General features: G+C 35.6%; 4 protein-coding genes across 8 annotated transcripts; 3 read left to right on the forward strand and 1 right to left on the reverse strand.

Annotated features, from left to right (window-relative positions):
* Positions 1 to 566: 566 nt before the first annotated feature.
* nudt13 (nudix (nucleoside diphosphate linked moiety X)-type motif 13) lies at positions 567 to 8,601 on the forward strand. Of its 4 annotated transcripts, none has more exons than XM_084135501.1 (10): positions 570 to 750; positions 856 to 918; positions 1,012 to 1,116; positions 3,350 to 3,492; positions 3,583 to 3,690; positions 3,969 to 4,075; positions 5,093 to 5,218; positions 6,776 to 6,887; positions 6,994 to 7,148; positions 8,051 to 8,601. In XM_084135501.1, exons 3-10 carry the CDS (start codon positions 1,037 to 1,039, stop codon positions 8,237 to 8,239), a joined length of 1,020 nt encoding a protein of 339 aa, XP_083991627.1. In that variant the 5' UTR covers positions 570 to 750; positions 856 to 918; positions 1,012 to 1,036; the 3' UTR covers positions 8,240 to 8,601. The 4 variants fall into 4 exon arrangements, with proteins under 4 accessions (XP_083991625.1, XP_083991627.1, XP_083991626.1 ...); XM_084135500.1 differs by having other exon boundaries at positions 611 to 750; positions 856 to 922; positions 1,016 to 1,116; XM_084135499.1 differs by having other exon boundaries at positions 567 to 918.
* A 908-nt stretch (positions 8,602 to 9,509) lies between these two features.
* Positions 9,510 to 12,936, forward strand: LOC311096391 (uncharacterized protein). The gene is made up of 3 exons (XM_084135503.1): positions 9,510 to 9,686; positions 9,770 to 9,932; positions 12,480 to 12,936. Exons 1-3 carry the CDS (start codon positions 9,542 to 9,544, stop codon positions 12,895 to 12,897), a joined length of 726 nt encoding a protein of 241 aa, XP_083991629.1. The 5' UTR covers positions 9,510 to 9,541; the 3' UTR covers positions 12,898 to 12,936.
* Positions 12,937 to 13,046: 110 nt separating this feature from the next.
* Positions 13,047 to 16,492, reverse strand: dnajc9 (DnaJ (Hsp40) homolog, subfamily C, member 9). Its single transcript, XM_084135504.1, has 6 exons — positions 16,355 to 16,492; positions 15,908 to 16,083; positions 15,231 to 15,371; positions 14,898 to 15,152; positions 14,733 to 14,816; positions 13,047 to 13,515 (listed from the first exon to the last, which is right to left on the reverse strand). The coding sequence occupies exons 2-6, from the start codon at positions 16,079 to 16,081 to the stop codon at positions 13,411 to 13,413; spliced, it is 759 nt and encodes a 252-aa protein (XP_083991630.1). The 5' UTR covers positions 16,082 to 16,083; positions 16,355 to 16,492; the 3' UTR covers positions 13,047 to 13,410.
* A 216-nt stretch (positions 16,493 to 16,708) lies between these two features.
* Positions 16,709 to 22,596, forward strand: LOC311096496 (uncharacterized protein). Of its 2 annotated transcripts, none has more exons than XM_084135689.1 (5): positions 16,709 to 17,046; positions 18,001 to 18,169; positions 18,296 to 18,354; positions 20,748 to 20,847; positions 21,026 to 22,596. In XM_084135689.1, exons 1-5 carry the CDS (start codon positions 16,855 to 16,857, stop codon positions 22,042 to 22,044), a joined length of 1,539 nt encoding a protein of 512 aa, XP_083991815.1. In that variant the 5' UTR covers positions 16,709 to 16,854; the 3' UTR covers positions 22,045 to 22,596. The 2 variants fall into 2 exon arrangements, with proteins under 2 accessions (XP_083991815.1, XP_083991816.1); XM_084135690.1 differs by having other exon boundaries at positions 18,004 to 18,169.
* Positions 22,597 to 23,844: the final 1,248 nt, after the last annotated feature.

Raw genomic sequence — 23,844 nt, forward strand, 5'->3', positions numbered from 1 at the left:
AAAATGACTACTTGGTCTTGTGTTGCAATAATCCTGCCTCTTGTGTTTTTGATTTCTCAGAAAGCTACTGCATTTAATTTTCAGCTGACAGAGCATACTTGGTAAATAAGTACACTAACTTTTGACAAAATTGTTGGCTGTGGTGAAAATGATAGTCCAATGATGGGAATAATAAAAAATAAAAAAACATTTATTATAGATTTTTGTTATAAAATGTTATGGATTTATATGAATAAATACTGTAGTAGACAGTGATGGTAACTATCACATGCCACTTTGATTGTGATATACACGTACTATTGGTGCTAATGATTGTTTGTATCACGTATGTCATGTAAATAACATCGTATTCACATAATAAATTTCTTCACTTCAAAGGTACAGGTACTTCAAAGAATGCCATCATTTTTTTGTCCAAAAAGTATCATCACAGTATGTCCAAAAACATAGCATGGTGCTTTTATCATAAAAAGCATAAATAATGCACATTTAAAAAACTATCTGTGTAGTCACACTTCTCCAGCGACGGAGGGCGCTGTTTCCACATTGACTCCACAGACGCTCTTGATGACGTACTGACCTCGTACATATTACGCGCAGGCATCGTTTGCAGGAGTACAGAAGCAAACACAAATTTTGTCTATTAATATCAGTATATTATTTAGGGTGCCATATGTTATGTAAACGGAAAGCTTCCTGGATTGGAGAGCGACAAAGTTTTACGAAACATTATCTTTTGAATCAGTCGCGGTGTGTAGATTGACGGGGTGTTCTGTTAAAAAATATTTGTATTTTTGTGTCCTTCACCTGGATGTGCATTTTCACGAACATAATCAACGAAACTGTCATTTATAGGAAATCGTGATACTGAAAGAAGAGTCTGTACTGCCACTTTACGTTTGTTACAAAGTTTCAAGGGCAAGTTCTATCTCATGATGACGGCTGCACTCTTTAAAGTTACATTTGGGTCGAGCAAATGTGAATGTTAAAACCTTTATATTGAACACACAGGCAGAATATTGTGGACCTTTTAGACATGCTGAAGTCATTCAAGCTTCTCTTCAACTGTAACCTGGTGTTATCACGCTCCTGCTCTGGATATGTGTCTCGAACGAGGTCTGTCTTTTTTTAAATACAACCAATTATTTATAATATAAAATAGAATGCCACTTTTGGAGTACTGGAGTTAATATAATGGATTAAGATAAACCTGATTACATTATTAGTTTTAATCGAATATTATTACAAACTTGTCAAGACATGTCAAGGTCGTATTTCACATCAAAAGGAAAAGAAAGAAAGTAATACGAAATTATATTTTCCATAAAGAAAATAAAGACTATTTCTAAGAATCTGCCATTACATTTGTATAATTGATTTTTATTTAAAAAATAATTCCCATGAGTTTACAGTGCAAACAGTCCTAAAACAGTTTTTTTTTTTTTTTTTTCTGTGTTGATTTTTTGGGTGAATGGCCTAATTAACATGAATGAAAAATTCATGAAACATTGATTGGCTTGATTTCATGTGCTGTTTTTGGTATTAACTGGTATTAATTATAAAGGTTTATCTATAATAATTCCCAGCATGAATTTTGGAGAAATATTGCTCAAGAAATTCTATCTTAAAGGGTTAGTTCACCCAAAAATGAAAATTCTGACATTCAATTTCTCACCCTCATGTCGTTACAAACCTGTAAGTCTTTCGTTCATCTTCGGAATACAAAATATATTTTTGATGAAATCTGAGCGCTTTCTGTCCCTCCATAGACAGCTACACAACTACCTAGAGATCTTAAAACTAATCCATATGAATTGAGTGGACTCGAGACTCGATCGCTTTATATGAACAAATTGAATTTAGGCTTTTATTCACATATAAACATTTATCACGCGAGAACAAACCTCATTGGTTCTTGTGGAAGCTCAAACATGCTGCGTAACACGAGAATGAACCTCATTGGTCCATGTGGAAGCTCAAACATGCTGCGTAACCTATTTTTTACAGTCTATGTGCGTAACACGAGAATGAACCTCACTGATTCTCGCACGTCAAGCGAACATGCTTGAGCCTCCGTTACCACAACTGATGTGTGAGTTGATGAATGTTTGTGAATAAAAGCCTAAATCCAATCTGTTCATCATATAGATAGACCGAGTCTCTTCAGAAAATTTGTACTAAACCGCTTAATTCATATGGATTAGTTTTACGATCTCTTAATGAACTTTTTGATGAACTTTTTTGAGTGGTAATTGCGTAGCTGTCTATGGAAAGCTCTCAGATTTCATAAAAAAACAACAAAAAATGTCATTTGTGTTACGAAGATGAACGAAAGTCTTGCGGGTTAGGAACGGCATGACGGTGAGTAATTAATTAAATAATTTATTTATGGGTGGACTATCCCTTTGGCATCCCTTTGGCATCTTCATAGGGGACATAGTTAAATGAGCGAACATAGGGCTGTGGGAACATATGGTTGTGGGAACATAGGGCCTAATTTTCAAAATTTTCAGTAAAAAAAAATTCTTAGAAATGTGGGAACATAGGGCTGACCCCGTTCTGGGACTCTGAAAAGGACCCTCTTGGTAACACTTTATTTTAAGACATGTGGTAGTTAAGCATTAACACAACTGCAGTTAATGATTAACTGACCATAGTATAATGCCATTATATTTGGAATATTAGGCATTATTTATGCAGTAGTTAAGCATGAACATAACATAAATTATCTTTAGTAGTATTACTGTATTGTATTACTGGCAACTTAACCATAACTACCGGCTTATTCTGGTGAATAAACATCACTCAATAAGTACCATACAAATCAATAATTAATTTTGCATAATACTTTTCACTTGAGAATTAAATATTAAAATTAATAATTAATATTGTTGGGTGTACGTAATAGATGGTAAATCACAGCAATATAACACTATGTAAATACTAAGGGCCTTAATAGACTGTCTGCTTAATATCTGCTTACACTTTATTTTGATTCTCCAAGAGATATTCTACTGACTATAAGTAACTTTGCAAGTACACGTCAAGTTATTCTACTAACCTGAACCTAACCAAATGTCTGAAGTGGACTATCAAAATAAAGTGTAACCCTAAAATGCATTTACTGTACATTCAGTTAACCATCAATTATTGGATTATTTCTCAGTAGCCTACATATAAGCTCTCAGATTTCATAAAAAAACAACAAAAAATGTCATTTGTGTTACGAAGATGAACGAAAGTCTTGCGGGTTAGGAACGGCATGACGGTGAGTAATTAATTAAATAATTTATTTATGGGTGGACTATCCCTTTGGCATCTTAATATAATATAACATATTCATGTTTAGGTACCTTATGAGACTAAGAGAGGATGATGAGGCATGTCGAGAAGCACTGAGGTCTGGGAACTTTCTTCTGTATCATAAGCTTGCTCCTCTACTGCAGAAGACCAACAGCGGCGTTTACAAACTGGCATGTCTGAAAACCTCAGGTCTCAATACAACACCACTTGAACTCTTCCATAACATAAATGAAAAGTTTTTGGATATAAGTTTGTATGTTTGTATACCAATTCCTCTAGATTTGGAACACGTACTGGAGAAGGTTGGAAAGGACAAACACTTTGTTAACGAATCTTTTCTTCTGGGATGCACTGACAAGAGTGAACCACAATTCTCACTAGAAGTGGGTCAGTCAATACAGCCATTACTACACAATACTATGAAAATATTTGAAAGCTGAAAAAAAATTATCACTATAAAATTTCAATTGCATTTATGCATGTGCTAAGTGCTTTTATCCAAAAGTTGCATTCGTTTACAGTACATTGCTTTGGTTTTGCTAGCTCCATGCTCTACAGTTTTCTGTGACCATCTGAACCCTATACAGTACACTTTATATTACTGCATGATACACTATTTATAGATATACATTATATATCATCTCATGGATATTTCTTCTCTATAGGTGATTTAGACCGCAGTGCATTGGAACAGGAGTGTAGAGGAATGTTTGTGGACCTCAGGAAAGCTTTCTTCATGATAACTGGACCAGAGTCTGCTCTAGTAGCCAAAGTATGTAGGCTACTTTAAGTTTCTAAATGATCAATAATGCTACTGCATTGTAACCGCTTTGAAACGTCATGTTTTTGTGCCAGATGATATTTGATTTCAGAAAACATGGGGTATGTAAGCAGGTCGCAGGTTCAATCACAGGTTTCATCCATGAACTGACTAAGGAACTTGATCCCACTCCCTCTCTGTCCCCATTACTACTTTAGGCAATAGTTGTTGTTAAACTGGATATATCTAAAGTTGTAACATGAATGGTGTTTGCTTGCACAAATTCAAGCAAACGACAGGAAGTCGTGATGTTGGAAGTTAACCTGACAATCCCTAGTATGAACACTAATATGGCGTGATGTAGCCATCTTAACTTTAGCTCAATTGATTCTTAAATGTTGTGCTGTGTAACTGGCAAATCTTATGTATTATGTGTACAACTGTTTGTGGGATGTTTGTTGGTTGTTACATGAACTATGAATACTGACATATCTTACTGAAGTCTGCATGAAATGAAAATACACAATTATTTTTCAAAACGCTTTATTGATCTTATTGTAAACAATTCATCCATACGTATGTTTAATTTCTTTTGAGTTTTGACCTCATTATTTTTAATCAAAATGTCGTAACTGGATGTTCCGGTGAAACTACAGACTTCTTTCTGGTGACATATGCAGAAATTCTTCAATCATTTAGTTTGCTTAAACTAATCCTCCCCTTTTTTACGATCGACTGTAAGCTTGTATTCAAATCTGCCTTCATTCAATCAACAACTGACGCATAGAACCTAGTCCTGCCCTACATTTTTTCTATAATCCGTTTCATTCAGATATACGTTACAATATGGAAGAAAATATCTGTTGCTGCTTCCGTTACATTGTAACTTTTTTTTTTTTACTATACGTTATGATATGATGACAAATAATAAAGCAAAGAGAGCTATTAAATGAATAAAGTTGGAACCATTTGTGTGGTGACACAACTAAGATGTTTTCTAAATACGGTTTAATTTGGTGTTTGTTTTAGGGACAGGCTCTCCTTCGATGGCATCAGACCAATGGCTTTTGCAGTGCTACGGGGCAGCCGACTGTCAGGAACCAGTCAGGAAGTTTCAGAGTTTGCCACAGCAGTGGCGTCACCTACTACCCCAAAGTAAGCAGGGGCTTTTCATGATGTCAGACAACAGGACAACTGCCACAATATGCACATACATCTGATACAAAGGAGTTTCAGACTTTTCAAATAATTTGTTTTATCTAATTTGTTTCACTGATGCTGATTTGAGTTATATTGATGAGCTGTTCTGCCCTATGTTCCCACAGCCCTATGTTCCCACAGCCTTATGTTCCCACAGCCCTAACCCCTTCATAGCGGACTAGGGCTTAATTAGTTAACATACCTAAACCTACCCCTCACAGGAGGGAGACTTGTCTGGGATGTATTTGGGCTATCCCTGTACCAGCACAAGCACTAAAACCTACCCTTCATAGGGGACATAGTTAAATGAGCGAACATAGGGCTGTGGGAACATATGGTTGTGGGAACATAGGGCCTAATTTTCAAAATTTTCAGTAAAAAAAAATTCTTAGAAATGTGGGAACATAGGGCTGACCCCGTTCTGGGACTCTGAAAAGGACCCTCTTGGTAACACTTTATTTTAAGACATGTGGTAGTTAAGCATTAACACAACTGCAGTTAATGATTAACTGACCATAGTATAATGCCATTATATTTGGAATATTAGGCATTATTTATGCAGTAGTTAAGCATGAACATAACATAAATTATCTTTAGTAGTATTACTGTATTGTATTACTGGCAACTTAACCATAACTACCGGCTTATTCTGGTGAATAAACATCACTCAATAAGTACCATACAAATCAATAATTAATTTTGCATAATACTTTTCACTTGAGAATTAAATATTAAAATTAATAATTAATATTGTTGGGTGTACGTAATAGATGGTAAATCACAGCAATATAACACTATGTAAATACTAAGGGCCTTAATAGACTGTCTGCTTAATATCTGCTTACACTTTATTTTGATTCTCCAAGAGACATTCTACTGACTATAAGTAACTTTGCAAGTACACGTCAAGTTATTCTACTAACCTGAACCTAACCAAATGTCTGAAGTGGACTATCAAAATAAAGTGTAACCCTAAAATGCATTTACTGTACATTCAGTTAACCATCAATTATTGGATTATTTCTGCTTATTTATCATTCAAATGTTTAATCTCTCAAATATTTGATGAGTTGTAAATAATGCTAATATGCTCAAAATATATGTTCAGTTAATTATAAATGACTGGTTATAGCTTAACTACTGCATAATAAATGGCTAATATGCCTTTACTATTTGTCCAGTTAATTATCAAGTAGTGGTGTGTTAATGCTTAACTACCATATAGTTATGGACCCTTAAAATAAAGTGTTACCAATCTCTGTTTAATAATGGATTTGTATGGTATTTTAAGCTAAGCTAAGTAGTTATTTAGTCATTGTTTTACACTATTGTTTTGTAATGTAATTGAATGGCCACTTATTACAACCCAATCAATTCCTGATTAATACAATTTTTCGTTGATTATTGATATGTTTCGGAGTACACTGAATTGCAAATGCTGTTTCATGTTGTCTTTTACTTGCGGTTCACACTGAGAGCATTAGCATAGAGCTGTTTGTCCTTGACTTGCAGATGGCACCTGTAGTGATCGTGCTGGTGTCTGACGGGAGCAGATGTCTGCTGGCTCGCCAGGCCGTGTTTCCTCCAGGCATGTACAGCGCACTCTCTGGCTTCTGTGACATGGGTGAGTCACACTTTATTACAAGCTGCTGTCCACACCATATCAGTCTGTGGGGTTACTTGACCATTTCGTTATTTTACCAGCTCTGTTTTATCAAATCATTTTGCAGGAGAGTCTTTGGAGGAAGCCCTGCACAGAGAGGTGGTGGAAGAGGTGGGTCTGGAGGTGGAGAACCTACAGTATTCTGGATCACAGCACTGGCCATTCCCACAAAGCTCCTTTATGTTAGCCTGCCACGCAACTGTTAACCCAGACAAAACGCAGGTGAGACTTGGATGATGCCTTTAACTACTTCTTGTTATGAACTGCTCTGAAACACAGGTTGAAGATCCAACACAGCTTTAATAAGGGAAATCCACAATCATAATCCAGATAACATGCAGAAGGTCAAAACCACAGGGCAAACAATCCAGGTCAGAGTCCATGACTCTGAATTTGCAGAGCAAGAGTGAAAACACAGGGCTTATATTGGCAGCGCTTAACAAGCTAATCACACACAGCTGAACCTAATCACAACACAATGAGTCCAGGCAAAGGGTTATGGGAATTGAAGTTCATGATGAGATAGCCCAGAAGTCGCCCTCTGGTGGAGATTATGGGCACAACAGTCCAACCACACAAATTCTATTATTAAAAGAACTGTATAAAGAAAGAGTTACTATCACAAAACTTGTCAAGAAGATTTCCATGTGATATTTTACCCCAAAATCAAAAGAAAACTATTTTGGTGGGGGCAAAAATGTATTTATGGCAATAGACACATTTCATTTGTTTATTATTATTTAAGTTTTATTCACACATAATTGTGTTGCTTTTGTTTTGACTTTAAGTTATTAATATATTAGCTTTTTTTTTTTTTATTGTAAAAAAAATGTCAATGCAAAAAAACAAGAAGTTTTCTCTATGCTATTTTTTATTTTCAAGTGAAATTAGTAAAATGTTTTGGTAAAATGTATATACAGTATTTCTCTGTCTGTTATAGAACTCTTTGTGAATGAGAATTGGTTCAGTTATTAAAATGTGAATGAAGTGGATAAATACTATTTTGATACCCTGGAAAACAATCTGGCATATCCAAATAAATGTTAATGCGTTTAATTTAAAACAGCACAGTAGAGGCTTTGCTGTTTTTATAACCTTTACCTGCTTTAACTGTTCATGGATAGGTGAATATAGACACGGCAGAGCTTGAGGATGCTCGCTGGTTCACTTTTGAAGAAATAACAGAAGCACTGCAGAAACCTCCACGCAACCCTAAAGGAGAGCCACCTGTGTTCTGGGTCCCACCTCCTTATGCCATAGCCAATCAGCTCATTCGGGAATGGGCCAATCAGCAACAGCTATCAAGAAAATGACATGGGCTAAAGTAACCATGCAACTATATGCATTGGATCTAGGAACTTAAAGAAAAAATAGACATGAAAACCTGAACAAAATGTATTTGCTGTTATAACCACAAGACACTGAAGTGGACTACTTGTGAAAGGATCTTCAGTAATATTCAAAGAAGGACTTTTCTTATACTTGTAGTTATAGAATGAGAAGATAATTATCATTGTATAATGATTTCATAACATGAAATATATTTGTAAATGTTGATGGATTGCATCTGAATTACGAAAACTGCACATCTACCTCAAATAGTACTAATCATTAGCTGTTTTTGCAAAAACATTACTGTTATATATTTTATTACAATAAAGAGAATACCAAGAAATAGTGACATACTACATTTCTAACATTTCACAATAGAATTGTCCCTAAAAAGGGTTGAGCAACATTATATTCACACCAAGAGTAAATATTAATCTAAAATTTTCAGTGAAATAAGGATAAGTAGAAAAATGCATTCCTGTGTTTTTACACTGAGGGACAAAAGTCATCTGATGAAAGTTTAATTTTCCCTTCGGTACCTCTTGCTATTTTTTAATTTTTTAAACCAAGGGTCAAAATTAAGTAAAACAAGTTCTCAGTTATTGGAAGTGAAAAGCAATTTGTATATTTTTTATGTAACACGTATATGATTAGGCCTACATTCTTAGAAAAGGTCTAGAAACATACTGAAGCCAAAGGCAAAATCTGAACATATTCTAGAGTAAATTTAGAAGATGCCTAAAATATAACTAGCTATGACCTGTGCTGTGTATAAACCATAGACTGTAAAAAAAATATAAAGGTATAAACAGCATAAGAGCCGACACAAAATTCAAGATGGGTTGTCATATTGGGAGAATTATGTTAATGTCGAATGAAAAAAAGTTACTGTGGATTTGAGTCTTAAAATTCCAATAACTAATAAAGTAAAAGTTTGGTTTAAATCACTGCGAAGATTTTATGCAGTAAAAGCATATTAAATAAAAGATATTAAAAAGGGAGAATATTTTAGCAAGACTGTTGTATTGTTTTCAAGGATGTGCTATTTAGTCATTTAACTTTTAAATTTAGTAATCAAACATACATGATGTATTTTAAATTTATATTAAATACAATCCTCCTGTTGTGTTCTTAGCTCGTTTCGTTGACTGATCTCAACCCAGGGGGAATAAACTCACCGACCAATCAGATTCATTGTATTGCACCACGTGACCAATCCCGCCTCTCCTGAACACTTGGTGGCGCTGAAGCACTAAATCCTGTACTAATTCGTTAGTAGAAGAATGGTAGTCAAGATGGACGCGGAGCTCTTGTTGTTTTTGGTTTCTGAGAACAAGGAATTATTTGATAAAAACCACAACGAGTACAAAAATACGAAGCGGAAAGAAGTGCTCTGGCAAGGAATAGCAGACAAAATGGGAGTCGATGGTGAGTTTTATTTGTGTAGCTTGCTATGTAGCGTTACTGTCAGCGCGTTAACAAGCTTCATCTATGGCTGTGTGTTTGTACAGTGGAAGAGGTGAAAGCTAAATGGAAAAATCTAAGAGACACATACACAAGAAAAAAGCGACTGGAGCAGGATGGTAGTCGGAGTGGACGGGCAGCTAAGAAAAAGAAGCAATGGAAATATATGCGAGTGATGGACTTTCTCGATCCCTCCACAGAACACAGAAGGTATTCGAGTGTATTTTGTATGAAGCCTGTCTTGCACCTACAACTATACTATTTTATCAGTGCTTGAACAGTTTGAAAAGTTTCCATTCCATTAATTTCACTAAATGTTCAGTATTCAAAATCCAACTGACAGCGGTGACGGTATTGTAACATTATGTACAGTTGTGCTATTGGTCCGTACTTTCTTAAAAAAATTATATACTGGATCCTGATTGGTTCTTTCTTTCTTGCCTCATTTGCATAGCAAATTGTGTAGTCTTTCAGTAAATTGGTGGTATTAAAGCGATAGTTCACCCAAAGGGGAAATTGTCATTTACTCACCCTCATGTCATTCTAAACCCAGCGTAACACAAATTAAGATATTTTTAACGAACTCTGAGAGATTTCTGTCCCTCCATAGACAGCTACGCAACTACTATGAAGCTTCAAAACGTTCATAAAGACATCGTAAAACTAATCCATATGGATTTATAGGATTAGTTAAAATTTTCTGAAGAGACATGATCGCTTTATATGATGAACAGATCTAATTACGGCTTTTATTCACATATAAACATTCATCAACTCACACATCTGTTGTGGTAAACAGAAGTTCAAGCATGCTTGCTTGACATGAGAGAATCAGTGAGGTTCATTCACGCGTTACGCAGCACGTTTGAGCTTCCACATGAACCAATGAGGTTTGTTCTCGTGCGTTGAGCTTTTGTTTATGTTCGCTGGTCAATGTTTACAGTAGCCTATGTGATTAAAAACCTAAATTCAATCTGTTCATCATATAAAGCAATCATGTCTCTTTAGAAAATTTGGACCAAACCACTCAATTCATATGGATTAGTTTTACGATCTCTCCATGAACTTTTTGATGTGTCAAAGTGGTAGTTTTGTAGCCGTCAGTGGAGGGACAGAAAGCTCTCAGATTTCATTAAAAATATCTTCATTTGTGTTCCGAAGATGAACGAAAGTCTTACAGGTTTGGAACGACATGAGGGTGAGTAAAATGATGAATTTTCATTTTTGGGTGAACTAACCCTTTAAGCTATGTTCAAAATAGCATATTATCATATTACTCATACTATTTCTGCTGTATAGTACACTTTTTATAGTAAGTGATTTTCTAAACGCAGAGCAGACTGCAATACAATGCATGCGACCTCCTATTTCCAGTGTGACCAATGTATTCTGTATGTATAACTGTATGTATTATTTTATTGTACTGGCAAGAATTTTCATTTTCGTATAAAATTTAAAAATATTAAACATTTATAAATGAAATGCATTTTAATTTGGAGATGACAATTGGATGCTGCTTACAGAATTAAACACATTTTACAGTACATGAAAGATTAGTACACTAATAACTCTACTTGTTTACATATATAGAACTATAGAGTTCTAATTCTATGGGTATAGAATAGTTGTGATATTGGTTCTTTTTTCTTAAATGATTTACATATTGGATTTGATTTGTTCTTTCTTGTCATCTTTCACTACCTTAAAGGCTCTGGTATTTTTACCAGATATTTTTATTATTACTAAAAATAACATATTACCAAACTGCTCATACTATTTCAGCAGTATAGTAAGTACACTTTATAGTAAGGGAATTTTCTGAACTCAGAGCACACTGCATTGAATAAATCATCCATTAATTCAATACACACAGACTTGTCACAAATTGATCTTTTTTCTTATTAGATTGAACTGGCAAGAATTCAGATATTTATTATAAAATTGAATTACATTTTTGTAAATAATCTTTATTTTTTATTTTGCCAATGATAGTGTATACTGCATAAAATGCTACTATTCCTCCCCGAACATAACTGTCACATTACTTAAGTGTAATAAAAGCATGAATTCCATATTTTTTTGTAGTGTGCACTATTATATAAACTTGACGTAAAATATTTTTCCGAAGTCTTGATCTTCTCGACTGTATCAGACAATTAAAATTGCAACGTTATTTGTTTATACGCACAGATTTTTGTAAGTTTAATCACACCCATCTGTTACAATGTGCTTTTTTTGTGTTACAGAAATAAACATGTAAAAATGTTCTGATTCAACAGTTTACCTGCCAATTATTCTTCTATTTATTTAATCAAGTAAAATCCTTTAATCTTTGGGAAATGGTGGGAAATTTTAATTTTAGGGTTTACACGGCAACGATGTGCTAAAAACGGAAAGGTTTTTCATGTAAAGAATGATAACGTTGTCAAAACGATCCCTGTTCACACAGATCCGTCACTTTGTAAAGAAACCCTACTTGCTTTCAGACTGAACTCGTAATACGCATTATATCACCATTTTCACAAATTCGAGTTTTTAAAAACTTAGAAACCAGTTTGTAAGTTTGCGTTTTTAGGTAGAACCCCAAAATGTCGTTATGTGAAATGAATAGCCAAAAAGCATAAAAAGTGTGTAGGGTAAATGGCCCCTTCATTTCCTTTACATTTTAGCAATGGCTTGTATCATGCATCTGTTCTGTGTTGTAATGAAGCATCCAAAACCTCATGGTTATTCACAGTGGTTTTTACTGGTGTACAGTGTTATTTTGGACAGCATTCCCAGCAAAATCGAGGATGACGAGCCAGATGAAGACAGCGGGGCCGAACCAGCCAGCACCAGTACGGGAACGTCTGTGACAAGCCCAGGAGCTATCCGGTCTGGCATTGTAAAGAGAAGGCGATCAGAGACACTAGAGCTGTTGGAGAGGTATTTGGCCTCTAAAGACTCAAGAGACCGAGAGAAAGACGAACAACAGCAAGATGAAGTCGATTTATTTCTTCGGAGCTTAGCGCCCGCATTAAGACGCTTACCTGCTTCAAAGCAGTCCTTGGTGAAGCTTCAGATCCAAAAAATACTTCATGACGCAGAGTTTGGACAGCCGAGCTTTCCTCAGATTTCCTCAGTATCACCAAGTAATCAGTTGTTACTACAGTGTAGTGTTGTAAAACCCAGTTGAAATACTTTTTTATTGAAAATAAATGTCACTTTAAAAGAGTGATTTCGTGCTGGTTCTTTTGTATTTCCAATGTTGAGTGTTCTAGTCTTTATGCATAAAAAGGATAAGTATGTAAATAGATTTGTCAAAACATAAAAACCCAAACCTTAGACTTTCATACTGATCAAAACAAGTTTATTATACTCAGATGATCTGCTTGAACAATAATACATCCAACACTACAAAACCATGGAACGGGAAAACATATATACAAAACATGTTACAGTAACACTTACATTCTCATTTGTTTCACAAGCTGGTATGAGCATGTAAACACGGAGCAGATTCACACTAATCTAATGCACTGTAATAAATGGATGAGAGTGTGTGTTAACTCTTATTATTCTGGTGTCTTATGGCTATCAAATGGTCAGTATCCATTATAAAGTGTCCTTTGATCATTATGTACATTTCTAGATTAGATCACAAGATAAATGATAACATTTGGTAGAAATAGCCCAGTCTGGTGAAACTTTACTTTTTCTTGCCCTTCTTTCCCGCTGCTGGTTTCTTGCAATATTTAGCCTCCAGATCTGAGATGAGAGAGTTGAATCCACTTTCTTTGGACTTTTGTCTTTGCTAAATAGAAAACAATTGTCAGGATACATTTTTATTATTATTTTTTCTCATGCTTCTTAACAGGTGGTGACTTGGACACATCTGATTAAAAACACCCCACACACACAAATAAATATACGGTATATTCTAGAATACAATTATATTAATGATGATTATGATTGAGTATGATTATGCAGCATAGTTAACTTATTTCCCTCAAATAAATGAGATGAGCATCAGACCAACTGCAACTGAGTAATTAAATACATTTTTAGATGATTTCACTTCAGTCAAAACAGCTGAAAAATCAAATATAATCACTAGGAATATGATTTAATTGTTTATCACTTTTGACCAATAGGTGGTACTGTTACCAAATTGATGTGGTGTGGTCAATGTGAGGTGACAATATGCCGAAGCTTTGCAGAGTTACAGCCTCAGAATCAGCTTGGCATGATTCTGGGCAAACCGTTCAGAAGTTATAAGCAATAATAGCCATTTTCATATCTCCTGACCAGTAGGTGGCGCTATGCCAAAACACTGCAAGTAACCTCAGGTCACACTTACGATGAGCTGTACCAAGATTCGTCTTAATACGCTAAAGCGTTGCGGAGATACAGCCTTGCATCAATTTTGATGTGTCCTTCGATAAATTTGCTTTGCACGTTATTCAAGAACTGTTTGGTTTATGAAAAAGCTTTTAAAAACATTTTTCCAGGGCGGTCTAAAGATGATGCGAGTCAATTTTGGTGAAAACTGGACGAACCGTCTGGAATGAGTTCCAAAAAGTAATAAAAATAAAAAATAAAAAAAATCGGTAAAGGTTGTTAGCATTAACATAATGCTAATGCATTAATGCATAATGCAACTTTGGACAGCTGGTGACACTTATGTGGGTTAGAGACTCAAATTGCTCTGGTTATTATTCAGACTGTCCTCTATCTGTTTTACCGTTTATTTTTACTGTCCTCTATCTAACTTTTTACCATACTTGAGCGGAAGAAAGCTAACTGAGACCTTTGGTGCTTGTCTCCTAAATATATTAAAATACAAAACGGTAATTTTAAATAATATTAAATAAAAAATATTCCTGTTTTACTACACGCTTGATCAAATAAATGGTAGCATAAAAGATCTTACCAACCCAAAAATGTAAAACTAGCATAGTTTTGAAAGATTGATTTTCAGACATTTAGCAGATTACAGCAGCTTCGGTTACATCTCAATTGTTTTTTTACCTTTATCATAGCTACCAGGCTGTCCTCACTGTTCAAGCCCATCTCCTTCTGCATTTCCTCTGCCTCCTTGCGCTCTTTTTCTGCCTAGAAAGACAGGACAACACATTAAAAGGGCTTAAATCCTATTTCTTATCAAAACTTCAAAGTGGTCAAGTGAATCAGCACCTTTCTTTTGCGGTTGTTCTTCTTTTTGACACTCTCGTGAGTGAAGGCTTGGTAGGCCGGCACCTCTTCAGCATCAATGGCTCGCTGTAGAACATCTCGGACACGTGGCTCATCTTCAGAAGTACAGCACAAGGCGGACTCCATGATCAGATCCATGTCACCTTCATGTTGTAGGTACAGTCTCTTTAAGTCTTCTACCTCTTCATCAGAGCCTTTATACTGCTTCTCAAAGTCCAAGATCTCTTGCAATGTGATCTACGACAGAGAAGTATGACAATCTTTTTAGCAACTTCCTTTGGAAAAACCAACATATAAAACAAGCACATGAAATACCTTGGGAAACAATCTTCTCCAGTGCTCCTCCCAATTGCGATCTTGATCAAGAGAGTCTGACTCTTCGTCCACTATTCCCTGTTCATCATAGACCGCCCTTTGGTCCTTGTCAGCCAACACTGCATAAACCTTTCCCAAGACCTGTGGAAATGATGAAAGTGTTATGTTTAAGGATGTATTTATTAGATGACATTTTAAAATTAACCTGGTGGTGGTACTCTGTCACTAGACCGAATTGTTTTTTCTTTATTTTTACTTAATCGGAATGGTATGAAACTTTGTGACTTTTAGGGCACTTGCTAGTGAACACAAATGTTTAAACAAGACGAAATTGTCTAAAAATACTCCTTACTCTTACCAGTCAAAAATGACCGCCATAGGAAATACTAAAATAATTTATCTAGTTGTTACACCATGGCATTATGTATGAATATAATTCTTCTGATGGCTTTAAAGGCCCATTCACACCAAAAAAAGATAACTGTGACGATAACGATACATTTCTGATTGTTCTAAATGTTCTGATTGTTCTAACAACACAGAGAAACAGTATTGTTGAAATTTTGTGGATCACCTCTTGTAGGGCTTCCACCTACAGTAATCATTAGACCATTAAACAAGGTTCTGAAAGATTATTGGGCAGTATTATAGTGTTGCATTAGAGAAACAGTGGTTACCTGAAACTTGGTGGTGGCTAACTCATCACCAGGAGCTCTATCTGGATGAACCTGCAGAGAAACTTTATAATAGCCGCGTCTGATCTCGGAGTCAGATGCTTCTTTGCAAACACCCAGAACTTCATACAGATCAGAGGTCTTGAAGAGCTCCTCACACTGCTCCAGTAAACCCATGACTGTGTGTGAGAGAGAAAAACACACCAAATCACCCACTGACATGTTAACTACAAAACAATGCCTAGCATACAAAAGAATGCATGCGACTTATTTTAACGTGACACGTTATCACAAAAACCTTATGCTTAGAAGTTTTGAAATCGTTTTGTAGACAAATACAAATGTCCAGAAATACATGGATTTAACAAACTCTCGTGTATCTACCTCATTTTACAAAAACAACAGTTAACGTTAGCTGAAAGCAACTCAACGTTTTATTAACGATCTTACCGGAAACGTTGACAACTGACAGCGAACAGAAACTTGTTCAAATGTGGCAGATAGAGTTTAACAACTAAATGCTTTCAGCACACAGCAGCATAGGCTTACCCTAGCAACAACAAGTCGCGCCAAAATTTTGGCGCGTTGTGTTCACGTCACAAAACGTCATGACGTAGAACAGCGCTTAGTTAAATGTAATATTCATAAGTATACATTTACCAAACAAAGATCTATTTTTTTTTCTTTTGCTATCCAAGTAATTTGAAACTACATAGATACTATAATGAGAAAAAATAAGAAGATTATAACAGCCAACAATGAACTTTTATTATGCATTCTAGGACCCGGATTGTAATTGTCGCGCACTGTTGTACTTCCGTGTACTACAGCCCAGTAAGCCCACTGTTTCCTAAAGTATGTTTACAATCGTTTGCTCACTTTACTGAGCTCTAAGTAAGTACAGGGCTACAGCGCGGCTTCCAGGGGTGTGAGTTTTAGTTTCAGACAGAATGTCTCGCTGTGTTGCGTTACAGACGCATCTGGCGTCAGTGGTGGAGGCGCTAGTTCACGCCGCGATCGCTGAAATGTACAAACTAATGGAAGAGGAGAGACTGTCATTTATCATTAGTGATATTGCCAGCGATCAGTGTGAAGACGAGGAGACTGGGTCAAGAATGAAGAGGGGAAAGGAGGAGAGAATGGTGAGATTGTAAGATGATGCTGTTTAGAGATCTGCGGCCTGTAACCTTAAACATGCGACGCGTTCAAAGCCATATAAGCGCGTGTGTGCATATAGTATAAAGATCAGTGCACAGTTAGCGCAAGTCTCAACGCACGTGAACGCATCACCATATCAAAGTTTTCTTTCTTGGGGGATATTACTGTGTTTATTATAAATTATTTACCCACGGACATCATTATTTAAAAATAAATGAATAAATAATGTGCCTTTGTCATCTTTAATCAAAATAGCATCCCCTCCTCCTTGCAACGACATCTCATCTCTTCTCTGATGACGTGTTTACTGGCGGGAGGGCGGGGCAACCTGTCATTCACATGAGAACGATCCAACAGTATTACACCAAGCGCCCAGAGATAACTGAAATATGGCACTTAAATTTAAGATATAGTTCATTAATACTCAAGTTGACCATTATAATTAAACAGCTGACCAACTAATAATATATTAGACTCAATCCAATGTCTAAAAATATATATATTATTGATTTGTTTTTGTTATTAGGAAAATTTTAACCAAGGAGTAAAAAAAAAATTCAACTCTTTTACTTCTTGCAATTGCGGGTTTACATCTCGCAATTCTGTTTTTTTCCACCACAGATTAGAATAAAAAAATAAAAAAGGGTTCTTGAAACTTATCTCACAAACAGTTTGAGAAGTCGCAATTATATATTTTTTACTCGGTGGCAGAAACAAGCTTCCGTAGATTAATAGAGACAATCTAGTTTGGTAATAGCAAATAATAAATAAAAATTGTTGGAATTAACAAAAACAAATTTTTTTTTTTAAAAAATCAGTCGACAAGGCTGAAGATTTATGAACTGGCTAAAAATCTTAAAAAATTGCCAAATAGTGCCTAATTAATCAACTGGTATATTGGTTTATTATTATTAATTTGTAATTATTTATTCTTTCAGAAGCAGTTTGCATCAGTCATGGAAGTATTGGGCAACGAGGCTCTTGGGAAAATAATCAAACTTGTTGATGAAACCAAATTTCTGTTGGACCTGGAGTGTAAAACGTTTTCAGGCAAGAGGGCAAAACGTCCCGGCAGTATCTTGAACATTCTGTCTGTTGGAGGACTTGGTAAGAAATCACATTCCGTCTTCATAGGCATAAAGTATTATTACATTTCTGTCCAAGGGTGTATCACTTAATATAATTTTTTTTTTATTATTTATTTATTTTATTTCCATCATTTGTACATTTTAGAAGAGGAACATTCTTATGATGGAAGTGCAAGAATCCTGGAGACAAGAACAAGAAATGAGGTAAACTGAACAACATGTACATCAAGGCTATTTAGCTTAATTTACCCAAATATAAAAATAAGGGCATGTGGGCGAGCCAGAATATTTTATCAACGGAAATCTACTATCAACAGAACACTGTTGTATAACATTTGTTTACTACATAATATTAATGTTTATAGCTAGTTTTTTTTTTTTTTTTTTTTATTAGTCGTATGAAACATTTCCACTTAGCAGAACATTCAATCAGAAACTGCATTCATGTAGGCTAGCTGATGTTTTAAAGGGGTGGTTGATTATGATTTCACTTTTCTAACTTTAGTTAGTGTGTAATTTTGCTGTTTGAGCATAAACAACATCTGCAAAGTTATGACGCTCAAAGTTCAAAGCAAAGGGAGATATTTTCTTTTAAAGAAATCGTTTTTTTAACGCCTACAACAAATTGCTGGTTGGGACTATACCACATTCCTCCCAGGTTAGTGACATCACTAACCCTAAAATTTACATAAACCCCGCCCCCGGAACACGATTTATAGATTATCATGACAGAATATGCTAATTAATGACTAGAAGATAATGACATAAGCTACATAAATTCATCAACTAACCATTCACAAATGTTGTCTACACGTTGTCACTTCTTCTTGAGTCTCTCCATCTTTTTTTTTGACTCCGTTTTGAACATAAAAGGCTAAAAGTTTTTGAAATTTTCAGTGCATGTCTGTGTGAGGTAAAAGGACACGAGCTGTTGTAGCTCCGCCCCCTGTGCCGGGAGCAGCAGCTCATTTGGATTTAAAGGGACAGACAAAAAAACGGTGCGTTTTTGCTCACCCTCAAAAAGTGTCAATTTTAACATGCTATATAAAAATATATGTGGGGTATTTTGAGTTAAAACTTCACATACACACTCTGGAGACATCAAAGACTTATTTTACATCTTGTGAAAAGGGCATTATACCAGCCCTTTGAAGAGTATGGCAGGTTTGCATTGCACACCTTCTCTGTGCTTACAGTCGTGTTGCGTAATAAACACACCTAGAATACAGGTGGCATTTGTAATTGGTACACACAAGTACCTGTCATTCTGTTGTAGTTGAAACAGACATTTCAGTTGTCCATAATGTCATTTTTTGGGGAATTATTTGATGGCATAATAAAAGGTGCCACACTGATTTTAAACAATGCCTGACAGTTGAAATGCACTGAGCAATTAACCACAGATCACAGTGTTACAGTCTTACTTAGGAGACATGAGATATATACACATACATAAAATAGATTTTGTTCAGTTTGTTTTTAACCATAAGAAAAGTAATCAACTTCAAATAAGGCACAGAAAATTTCAAACAGGTCAGATTTAACCTGTAGTCCACCAGTTGATTAGGCCTTATGTACATAAAGAGCATGTACACTTAACCCTCCTAATGCATTCAAAAATGTACACTTTTTTATTTCCGGGTCAGTGACCTGGTGGAATGTGAGCTTATAAAACAGTCAAAATGTCATTCTTTTTCACTAAAACCATATTGTATCTTCTCATTAATGAGTGAACATTAAAGTTTTGAATGCTAATGTGTTAATACTATGGCATTACTACATTTCCCCCCTTTTAATTAATAAAAAAGTTGAGAAATTCTTTGAAATTTCAAATATTACAAGAACTACAGCAAAACCACTGTGGAAGAACAAAGAACAATTTGTTTTTTCAATATGCATAACAATTTATATTTGAATGTATCATTATATGAGTTTACAAGAACACATGAACTGATAATAACCTGTATTTACTCCATTGGAATGAATGGAATGTAACTGGTGCTGATGCTGCTCAAAAACAGTCAAATTTATTAAACCTACATTTTCTTTTTATAACAAAACAACATAATTAAACATAAATATTACTCCAGAATGTTTTTTATATACTATAAATAAACTTTCATTTCCAATTAAAAAGACAATCAACAGCCTGAATCTGCAATGCTTCATTAAAAGGTGGCAGCAGAGTGAAATGTTGACTTCTCTTTTTTCAACTTTCTTTTTTTTAAATTTAGACAATTTGGTCTTTGAACATTTGCTCTGTTGTTCGTTAGATTAGCTTTAGCTTGGTTTACAGGAATAGTTCACCAAAAAATAAATGAAAAATTCTGTCATCATTTAGTAATCCTTACACCTTATGATCTGTGGAACACAAAAATAACTTTTCTTGAAGAATATCCTGAAAAAGTAGTGCGTTTGATTCACTCTTTATGCACTATATTTGAAGTTTTATTTGTGGGTAAAATTTTGCTTCTAACTCATTCAACAATACATTTTCATAAAACCATGAAACAGAAACTAAGTCTATAAGAGAAAAGTCACTGAATTGCTCTGCTATTTTATGATTGATTAATTACATAACTACTTTATTCTTGCAGTCTGATGAGGCCACAGAAGAACGTCCAGAATCCCCACTGACGTTGGCTGTGACAATCAGAAATGAATTTGGAAAAGTTGACTTGAAGTCCATCAGTAGTGGTACGTTAATAATGTTAACTTACAAATTAATGAGACAGTCTGTCTAATGAATCGGTCCAAAAGTTATCAATCTTATGAATAACATGCTGAATCCAATATTTATATGGCAAAGTGGCAAAATATTTTTTGCTGTAATAAACAGATATTTAGCCAATGATTTTGATTGCTCTCCTGTCAGGTCACTTCAACACTTCTTCAGAAGACAGAGTTGCATCTGTTCTGCAAGAAGAGAGCAGTGAAGATCCTCAAGACGCCGTTACTCTCTTTGGAAAGAGATCCTTTATTTGTTCCGAGTGCGGCAAGAGTTTCTCTTCTCAAAGCAACCTCAAATCACATCAGCGCATTCACACTGGAGAAAAGCCCTTCGGCTGTGTCCTCTGCGGCAAGGCTTTCGCCCACAAACAGAGTCTGTCCGACCACCACCGAGTCCACTCTGGAGAAAAGCCATTTGTTTGTAAAGTCTGCGGCAAATGCTTCGGGAAAGCCGCGCATCTCAAAACCCACGAAATAATCCACACGGGCGAAAAGCCGTTCAGCTGCAACGTTTGCGGGAAAAGATTCAACATTGCTCAAAATCTCGCCAGGCACCAACTCACCCATACAGGCGAAAAGGAGTTTCGATGTTCAATATGTCAGAAAAGCTTCACACGGGCCATCACGCTAAAAACGCATCAGCTCATCCACACGGGTCAGAAACCGTACTCCTGCGTGTCTTGCGGGAAGGCGTTCCGCCACGCCGTCAACCTTAAAAACCACGAGCGCATCCACACGGACCAGCGGCCGTTTAGCTGTGACCTGTGTGGCAAGACCTTCCGCCAGGCTGTCAATCTGAAAATCCACAAACGGATCCACACGGGGGAAAAACCTTTCAGCTGCAAGGAGTGTGGGAAGAGCTTCAGTCAGCAGAGCAGCCTCATTTCACACGGACGCACTCACTCTGGAGAGAAACCCTTCGGCTGCAATTACTGCGATAAGCGGTTTAACAATACGAACAGTCTGAAGCTGCACCAGAGGGTCCATACCGGCGAGAAGCCGTACAATTGTGAGTATTGTGGCAAGTGTTTCAGTCAAGGTAGTCACCTGCGTACTCACAAACGCCACGTGCACGGAGGGGGGAAGCAGTACATCTGTGACAAATGCGGAAAGAGATACGCAGATCCTCGTAATCTTAAATTGCACAAATGCGTTTATGCTTAAACATGGTGTGTAGGTGATCACATTTGAGAGCCCATTTTTCTTTGGTTTATAAATTATTGAAGAAGATTATCTGAAGATGGCTACAATCACATAGAACTTTTTTATTTAAAATTAATATTATATTTTGTACCTTTCTTTACATGTGGATCCTAATTGAAAAAGCTCTTTATATGCCAGTCATATTTATGTTTGATGGAGCACAAGATAGTTATCAGAACCACAGACAGAAAATACTAGGTAATGATATCTACAGTTATGATCATCTGTAACCACTGATATTGACGCCTTATGCAAAAGATACCCATGTTAATTATTTATTTTATATTTTTAATTCTAATTATTATTTTTGTCTAATTTGAATTAATTATTATTTACAGCTACAGATGAGCGAGGTGTTTAAAACCTTTATGAAGACAAACTATTTAAAGCATAAGATGGCATCCATATGGTCAAGTACTTTATTACTGTTGTTGCCCTGTTTTCTGTCAAATAATTTATATTTGATTCATGAAAATGTTGCCAAATACAGTTTTCAATAAAACATTGTTATTGAAGATATTGTGTATTGAGTACCTTCATCTGCCTTTAATTATAAATTATAATGCATTATGTTGGTGAAGACTGCAAAAACAGGAGAACTGCATGTATTGCTGCATAGTCTGCAAGTATTTTTGGTATGGAAAATACAGGTTTGCACAGATTTTGATTTTGGGCTCATTTGGTGTCAATTAAAATGTTTATAAATATTTTAGGTCATGTTTGTGGGGTGTTCTTTTCCCCCTGTGATCCTAATATTTCTGAGAAAGTAATGTTTTCAAAGATTATTTCAGACATTTCTGGGGGTCACAGTTTATAATTTAAGGATTGCCCTTTAAGAACATTGTCCCAGTGGTGTAGTCTACGTGATACGCAGGTATACGCCGTATACCCACTAGAAAAGGCCAAGGATTTCCGTATACCCACTTAAAAAATCGTGAGGATACGTAACAACTTCGTTTTGTGTCAGAACTTTCACTTTCATTCATAAATTCACCCCGTCTGTGTTTGCGAAGCGACACCGAATCGCGGAATCCAGTCACAAATGGAGCTTTCTAAGCGAACGTCACCGAATTTGGCTATTTTTGAATGAATAAATCAAAAGTAGGGCTGTACAATGAATCAAATCTCGATATGGACTAGTGTCTGTGAATATTAAAGTTAAAAGAGACTGCAATTGTTCTCCGCGTCTCTGGGATGAATGAGCGCTCAGTGTGTGCTCAACTACACACACACACACACACACACTGAAGCACGCGTGATCACGCTCGTGGTGTTTTCAACGTTTCACTGTATTGAGACATGAGCTACTACATGTGCACTTCATCGCAGAGCTGCTATGAGAGTCACTTCACGAGAATTTCACCATTTCATTTGATAAAAGTCATTCATTCGTTTCATATACAAACACATAGAAACTGTTATGTCTTTACGACAACCTGTCAAAATAAAAGTTCGGTATAACTTGAAGAAATTATAACAGAAATATATTACTATTGCACAGTAGAGTATACTTCAAGTAGGCCTAATAATAATAATAATAATAATAGTTTATTTAAACACACAGAAACTCAAATGTCTACAACACACCAAAATAAAAGTTTGGTCTAACTCAAAGAAATTAGAAAGAAATTGCACAGTAAAATGAATAAAAATAATAATAATAATAAAATCTATTAAAACGTTATTTTAAGGGAATATCACAGAAGTTTTCATACATGTTTTAATTTAGAGAGTAAACTTGCCAAAACAATAACACCATTT

Source organism: Abramis brama, assembly GCF_963993115.1.
Source record: "Abramis brama genome assembly, chromosome: 14".
Lineage (NCBI taxonomy): Eukaryota > Metazoa > Chordata > Actinopteri > Cypriniformes > Leuciscidae > Abramis > Abramis brama.